This window comes from Antedon mediterranea, chromosome 9 (genome assembly GCF_964355755.1).
Source record: "Antedon mediterranea chromosome 9, ecAntMedi1.1, whole genome shotgun sequence".
Lineage (NCBI taxonomy): Eukaryota > Metazoa > Echinodermata > Crinoidea > Comatulida > Antedonidae > Antedon > Antedon mediterranea.
The window spans coordinates 24,768,774-24,776,586 of record NC_092678.1 but is presented as its reverse complement, the minus strand read 5'-3'; the positions used below and the strand labels follow the sequence as shown (position 1 = coordinate 24,776,586).

Here is a 7,813-nt window from a genome sequence, read left to right as displayed (position 1 = left end):
TTTCTTTTTATTTATATATTCATTTTTTGTATAATATTATTTTTTTTTATATTATAATATATTCATATATATTGTACGTCCACAGTCATTACGATTTAGTTGACTTTAAATTTATCTAAAACATTACCGACTGGTATGGAAAGGGCAGGGGTATGAGGTCATGACCTTCTACAATTTATACTCCCCGGTTCCAGTGTATTTCAACACTTCCGGCGTTTATAGATGAGACCTCTGGCGCCAGGGGGCCCTGCCCTTTGCATGCTCGTCACATGCGAAGCAGTTATTTTTTTCAGAATGTTTAAAACCAGGTTTTTTACAGAAAATCGTGTATACATATCGTTTATTTTGGCAGCATCAACTATATCATGCTTTGCTCTTAAATTGTGGTACAAAAAGTCAAATAAATGTAGCGAATGCGTCATTGTTTTCAGCCGGTATCCCCAGGCAGGGACGACGAAGAAAAGGCTGATCGGGGAGATCGGTGAATACGCTGCGGCAACTGTTCAGCTGATTATGGTAAACAAACCGGCCTAGCCTAGAGGTCTATACTATCTACTACTTTTGTTGGGAAGGATAATGCCACTTAGTGCCCGGTAGTAGATCCGAACATATTTAATGTTATTTAATATTTAATTACATTTTTTATACATTTATTTTTAAATCAAAATTAGTAGTTAAAGACCCCTTCCCTGCAATTTTGGACGTTTTTTGGAAAATAATACATATATATCACTTTAAAAACATTAAACCATGTCATTCCTTGTCTTAAATGTACGTTTTATGGTAAATTATGATAAAAAGTGAGAAACAATGCACTACCTAAGTAGCTCGCGGCGATCGACCTATCGTGGACGGTCTTAGGCCTAGCCTAGCTAGCTAGGCTTAGTTTTGTAGGCCTAGCTGGTAAACATCGGTAACGTACGAACATCGTACGCGAGCTATATACCTAGCCTGACGTTGTATAGTTGCTGCATTAATTGTCTTTCTATTTTTGCCAGACTCCGTTGATACAAATTGGGGAAAACCAGGTATTTTTGCTGAAAAGTTAGGAGTCTTCCATTTGTTTTGGCCTCACGATCGATCGAAAAGCGAATTACAAGTGAAAAACAAAAATATCAATCCGCACGCAATGCATTTTGGGATTTATAGCGGGCCGCTATAATTATTAGAATCGACTTATTTTTCACATTTTTAACCGTTTAAAGACGAAAAAAGTTATCGCAATAGGACCATATAGTATTATTTTTACATTAAATATAGTTTGTGATCTTAAATTAGATCTAAAAAACGTAGGGAATGGGGCTTTAATTTAAAATAAAAGTCAGAATAGTTTTTTTTTCCGATGTGATAAGTGAGCCTACTTAATTATTACTACTTCTACTACTTTACTATATTAACTATAGTCCTGTAGAATAGATATAGGTACTAGCTAGTAGTATGTAAGTATCAGGTATTTGATGTATGCATGCTGCTCTGTTTGCTCTATAACTAGTAAGAGATAAGGTGTACAATATCCTAGGTACAGTATGCTGAAATATATATATATATATATATTATTTTTAGCCTAGAGCTGGCTCATTTTGAAGTCTCCACTCAAATACAGCAATTGATTTAGCATCATATTAAAATTGATACATGATGCTATATAATTAAATAAATTTATATTTTGTATTATCTATTCTTAGACAAATCAGATACTGGACAGAGTAATTAATCTTCAGAAATCAAGATCGTCTGTTGGGGCTGAAATTCATTACAGTGGTGGAACGTCAGAACAGTTAAAGTATTGGCTTGATAGGAAGTCACAGAAGATGCAGTGGATTCCACAGAATGGAACAACTCTTGGTTACAAGATGTCTAATGCTTTTAAGCAAGCCTTTCAGAGCGGTGTACAATATGCTGTTATTGTAAGTGTTGCAAAAACTAAAAGTTTATAAATAGATTGGCTAGAGGGCAAACTTCAAATTTATAACAGTGCAACAAAAATTATTCTTTATGGAGAAATGAGCCTGACACGAAGTATCTTTCTTTATTTCCATTTACAAAATCATACATAAATAATCATGGTACAAAAGAAAAGAATGGAAAAAATAATTTCTGGGTAAATGGCCTTTAGCCTATAGTTATATATTTGGCTATAATTGGCCATTTGATATGCTATAGTCACAACCAACTACAGTATGCAGCGTGTATAGCATACCAATGTAAAAATGTATTCTAAATACTATCCATAAGATAAGATAACTTTTATTGATCCTCAAAAAGGAAATTCATTGCTCGTCATAATAACAAAGAAAACACAATAAAAACAAATATAGCATAAAATCATTCATATAAAAACATCTAAAAAATTACCAGATAAAATTATCTTCTTGACTTCCTGTTGTACTGGATGATACCGGAGGGAATAAAGGATTTGGCATATCGATTTGTTTTCACACTGAGGAGCCTCAATCTACCACTTGGATTAAGTTGGTCTATGATCACTTTGTGGAGAGGATGAGAGGCATCCGACTCAATGCGTTCGAAATCTTTCTGGAGGTGTTCTAGGTGCACATCGGTAAAGGAAGGCAGTGCATTATTGTTTTCATTGCGATCAACAATATACAATGATTAGTTTTATAAACACTTCACTGTCATTTAACAAAAATATGTTCTGATTTATGTGGTCTTATTATTATTTCAGATTATTATTTTGTATATACAAAATAATATTTAAACGGACGGCAGCCCAAATACCTAAAAACTTATAAATATCTTGTTTGATATTTTGATAGGTTGGAAGTGATATACCTGCAATTGATGAGTCAACAATGACCTCTGCACTGACCTCGCTCCATCAAGATTTTGACATGGTATTGGGACCCGCCAAAGATGGCGGATATTATCTCATAGGTTTAAATATTAACATTTTAACAAAGCTTGGACAAGAAAATTTAGGTATTTAAAAAAAATTGAAATTATAAAAATCAACATTATCTGGGTTAGAAGGTACATTGATACATTAATCCTCCTCATTCTCGTCCCACATCTGGTCACCATCACTCGTCCCACATCTGGTCACCATCACTCGTCCCACATCTGGTCACCATCACTCGTCCCACATCTGGTCACCATCACTCGTCCCACATCTGGTCACCATCACTCGTCCCACATCTGGTCACCATCACTCGTCCCACATCTGGTCACCATCACTCGTCCCACATCTGGTCACCATCACTCGTCCCACATCTGGTCACCATCACTCGTCCCACATCTGGTCACCATCACTCGTCCCACATCTGGTCACCATCACTCGTCCCACATCTGGTCACCATCACTCGTCCCACATCTGGTCACCATCACTCGTCCCACATCTGGTCACCATCATCAGTTACGCCTTTCATATTTTGTCATGACCGTTTCCACTATTTTTTGCCATTTTTCTCTGACATGGGCATGATGGTTTTGTGTTTTATATAATTTTCAATTTCCCTTTAGATTTTGGTCTTCCTCTTGGAATTCCAAATTACCCCTCTGGGGCCATAGCTGTGGATGATTCCTTGCCAACTGACAACAACATTTACCCCTCTAGGGCTGTTGCCATGTACCTGTCAATGATCCCATGTCTACACATTTACCCCTCTAGGGCTGTTGCCATGTACCTGTCAATGATCCCATGTCTACACATTTACCCCTCTAGGGCTGTTGCCATGTACCTGTCAATGATCCCATGTCTACACATTTACCCCTCTAGGGCTGTTGCCATGTACCTGTCAATGATCCCATGTCTACACATTTACCCCTCTAGGGCTGTTGCCATGTACCTGTCAATGATCCCATGTCTACACATTTACCCCTCTAGGGCTGTTGACATGTACCTGTTAATGATCCCATGTCTACACATTTACCCCTCTAGGGCTGTTGCCATGTACCTGTCAATGATCCCATGTCTACACATTTACCCCTCTAGGGCTGTTGACATGTACCTGTCAATGATCCCATGTCTACACATTTACCCCTCTAGGGCTGTTGCCATGTACCTGTCAATGATCCCATGTCTACACATTTACCCCTCTAGGGCTGTTGCCATGTACCTGTCAATGATCCCATGTCTACACATTTACCCCTCTAGGGCTGTTGCCATGTACCTGTCAATGATCCCATGTCTACACATTTACCCCTCTAGGGCTGTTGACATGTACCTGTCAATGATCCCATGTCTACTGGTCTACTAAAATTACATTTTATTTTTTAGATTGCTTATTTGAAGACATTGATTGGGGAACTGGTAAAGTGAGACAACAGCAATTAGCTGTTGCTAAGCAACACAATATACGTGTGACAGAATTACCCATTGTATTACAAGATATTGTAAGTAAACAGTTCAACAGATTCACTCTTATAGTCATGTTTTTTAACTGTGTTTTAATCTCGTATCTTTTTATTGGTTATTCAGGACACAGCAGATGACCTAAGTGAATTTGAGAGGTCAACTGGGGTCACAGTAAAAGACTTGACCTGCCCTACTTTGTCAGTTGTTATACCAGTTTTGAATGAAGGAAAAAATATTCAGAAAATACTCACAAATGTAACAGAGGTTTGTGTACATTTGTCTCGTTCTTCTGTATTTATTATTGTAGCAAATGGTTGGTTATTCACTCAATCTTTTTTTTTGGAATTTCTGGTGTGTAGAAAGTAAAAGTTTTGTATAAATAAGTCTAAATCATTTCTACTTTTTTAACATTGGTTATACAGACATTGCACATTAAATGTTCTGAATCAATTCTGTCCTATTATTTAGAATTGCACTTGGACAAAATCACTTGAAGTTATAGTTGTAGATGGTGGAAGTGTGGATGAAACAGAGCAACAAGTTCGCATGTTTGCAGAACAACACAGCAATTTTAACATCAAGTTCATTTCAAGTTCCAAAGGTAACGTATTGAATAGATTAACAGAAACCTTTTTATTGCAATGTGACTTTTTGTGTATCTGGTATTCATATTGCATACTGTATTTGATTTTTTAAAGTGGTATTGCCAATTAACCTATTATTATAAGCTAAGCCATTTGGTCACATTATTTCGATTTGCATTACACATTACCTTTTAGTTGTTTTGTCCATAGGGACCTCACAAGACAAGGTTTCGCCTTCTAGTTTGTTGCCCTATCAACAGTTTATTGTTCAATTTATTTTATCTTAAAATGTATTTATTTTTAAATGTATATATGAAAATGAGATATAAAATGAACAAATTTTAAATGTGTACTTTGTTTTAAGGTCGTGGACCTCAACAAAAAGCTGGTGTGTCAGCGTCAACAGGATACAATTTATTATTTCTCCATGCGGACACAACCTTACCAAAGAGATTTGATGAACACGTGTTGATGACACTAACCGAACCTGGTGTGTCGGGAGGTGCGTTTAGCTTTGGAGTTGATATACTGCATTCAGATGATGGAAAAATTGACAATCAGTAAGCTATGTGCAACTTAAGCTCTGTCTACAAAAGTGCGATGTGCTCAAAAATGGTAGTGATATATCCAAATATGGTAGTGATACATCCAAATATGGTAGTGATATGGCATCATCATGTCCATTTATGGGCCGACATATCACATTTTTTTGTCATAAAGTTTGATAGTGTAGACAGAGCTTTAGCTTACTACAAAATGTTTCTGCACCACATGTAATGTAGTCAAGTTAGAAATACCATGACTTCGCCCTACCTTAGCGAACTAATCACCACCACAATAGTGGATTCGATAAGAACAAGAAGACATGTAATATCAATCAATATCAATATCTACAGATTTTTTCTTTCTCTAATATTGAACGCTGTTAAGAACACCCACTACCCTGCACGCTGTTAAGAGCACCCACTACCCTGCACGCTGTTAAGAGCACCCACTACCCTGCACGCTGTTAAGAACACCCACTACCCTGCACGCTGTTAAGAGCACCCACTACCCTGCACGCTGTTAAGAGCACCCACTACCCTGCACGCTGTTAAGAACACCCACTACCCTGCCAACAACTGATGTTTTTACTTATTTTGTGTAAATTAACTTGCTTGTTTGTTTAGATATTCTAGATTGTTCTGTATGCAGATGAAGTTTTTACAGAGGTCGGTACATTATAGATGCCGAAAATATGGTAAGAAAAACTTAAGAAATATTTAATAAAAATAATAAGTATCTTGCCTGCTTTATCCTGTTTATCATTTTAAATCCGATCTGATTGGTTAATTTTGTATCGTGTGCTGTTGCCGGTGCGGAATTATATTCTAAATATATAGACGCACTTTATTCTTACCAGAGATGCCGTATGGTGACCAAGCAATCTTTGTCAACAGAAGAACTCTGGAACAAGTTGGAGGATTTCCTGATGTTTTGCTGTTTGAAGATTTTATATTGATAAAAAACCTACAGGAGGTGGGGCACGTACAAACGGTTAAAGAGCAGTATGCTATTACATCATGTCGTCGATATCAAAAATATGGTCAATTGAGGGTGAGAATTATTATTGTATGTTAATAAGTGTAACCAAAATCTGAATCACCCCAACACCATCTTGAAATAAGCAATGAAGATGTTGAATACGGACAAAAATAAACTAACTTTTTTTAAATTATATATATATTATAATACTTTTTTATTTTCAGACAAGTGGTATGAATTTTCTGTTTATTTCGGCCTATAAACTAGGCGTGCATCCAAACACTCTGGCTAGATGGTACTATGGACATTAAACAGTGCATCCAAATTTAATCATTAAGAATATTCATATATATTTATCCACATTAAGAATATATTTTTAATAGTATTTTAACATAAATAGTATTTTAACATTGCCTTTGACAATTTGATGTATTTTTCTTGTCTTAATTATGTCAAGCAAAACGAATTTCCATTTTAAAGTGGACTAATAGAATGGCTGAATCTTGAATCACATGTTAGGATATATAGTAGTAAATAAATATAATTTGAGACTACTTTTGAAGAAGTTGCACTTTCTTGTTTGTAAAAGATCTTGTGAATAATAATAACCGGTACTTGATATAGCGCATTATGCTGAAAGCCTCAATGCCTTTACATAGACAGAAACATTTAGAAATTAAAAAATTCAAAAGGTGGGTTTTGAGGAGAGATTTGAAGACACTGGTGGAAGGTGCCTGACGGGCAAGAGAGTTTCTTTTCAAAAAGTGTGATCACTTGAAAATGTAATAAATGTAAATAAGACTTTTCAGGAGATATGACTACTGTACTTATTTCCATATTTGTGACCCATATTCTAGAGATATTAAAAAGTGAGTCACCTGCAAAATGTATAAGAATACTAAACACTATATTTCTATTACATTATTTATGCCTGTTATTTAGTAAAACATTAAAATAATCTAATGTTAAGTAATTACTAAAAAGTTTTATCTGGTATCTAATTATAAATTAAAACCCCGCCCTCTGTCTGTAGCCTGTTGCCAACAATCAGCCAATCATCGACCATACCGCTCTCGTTTACAAAATCACCACCATATATAGAGTAGACTGTTCCAAACAACTCAAAAAGGGTACCAGGTAATGCTCTGCCCAAAGAGTACCTAAAAAGGCAATAAATCTCATTACAATATTGATGTTTACATATTTCATAAATATGAATAATTACTACAGGTAAATAATTATTATTAACAATAATACTTTTACAAATTTTGAATATGTAAAATTACAATATAAATAACAAATACATATCTTTAATTCTCCACTCCCCTCTCTTATTTTTGAGGTGGTCCAACTCACTTCCGCCCACAACTTGCAGCGTGGAAATGTGCCT

The 7,813-nt window shown here is 35.7% G+C and overlaps 1 protein-coding gene across 1 annotated transcript; it reads left to right on the top strand.

The window, feature by feature from the left end:
- Nucleotides 1-244: 244 nt before the first annotated feature.
- LOC140058635 (uncharacterized) lies at nucleotides 245-7,296 on the top strand. The gene is made up of 10 exons (XM_072104326.1): nucleotides 245-516; nucleotides 1,686-1,907; nucleotides 2,778-2,940; nucleotides 4,238-4,353; nucleotides 4,439-4,579; nucleotides 4,784-4,916; nucleotides 5,264-5,459; nucleotides 6,069-6,139; nucleotides 6,302-6,495; nucleotides 6,648-7,296. The coding sequence occupies exons 1-10, from the start codon at nucleotides 259-261 to the stop codon at nucleotides 6,732-6,734; spliced, it is 1,581 nt and encodes a 526-aa protein (XP_071960427.1). The 5' UTR covers nucleotides 245-258; the 3' UTR covers nucleotides 6,735-7,296.
- Nucleotides 7,297-7,813: the final 517 nt, after the last annotated feature.

Coding starts and splice junctions, on each gene's coding strand:
- LOC140058635 (XM_072104326.1), top strand. CDS start 259: ATGCTCGTCACATGCGAAGCAGTTATTTTTTTCAGAATGTTTAAAACC. Junction 517..1,685: donor CAACTGTTCAGCTGATTATG/GTAAACAAACCG, acceptor ATCTATTCTTAG/ACAAATCAGATACTGGACAG. Junction 6,496..6,647: donor AAAAATATGGTCAATTGAGG/GTGAGAATTATT, acceptor TTTTATTTTCAG/ACAAGTGGTATGAATTTTCT.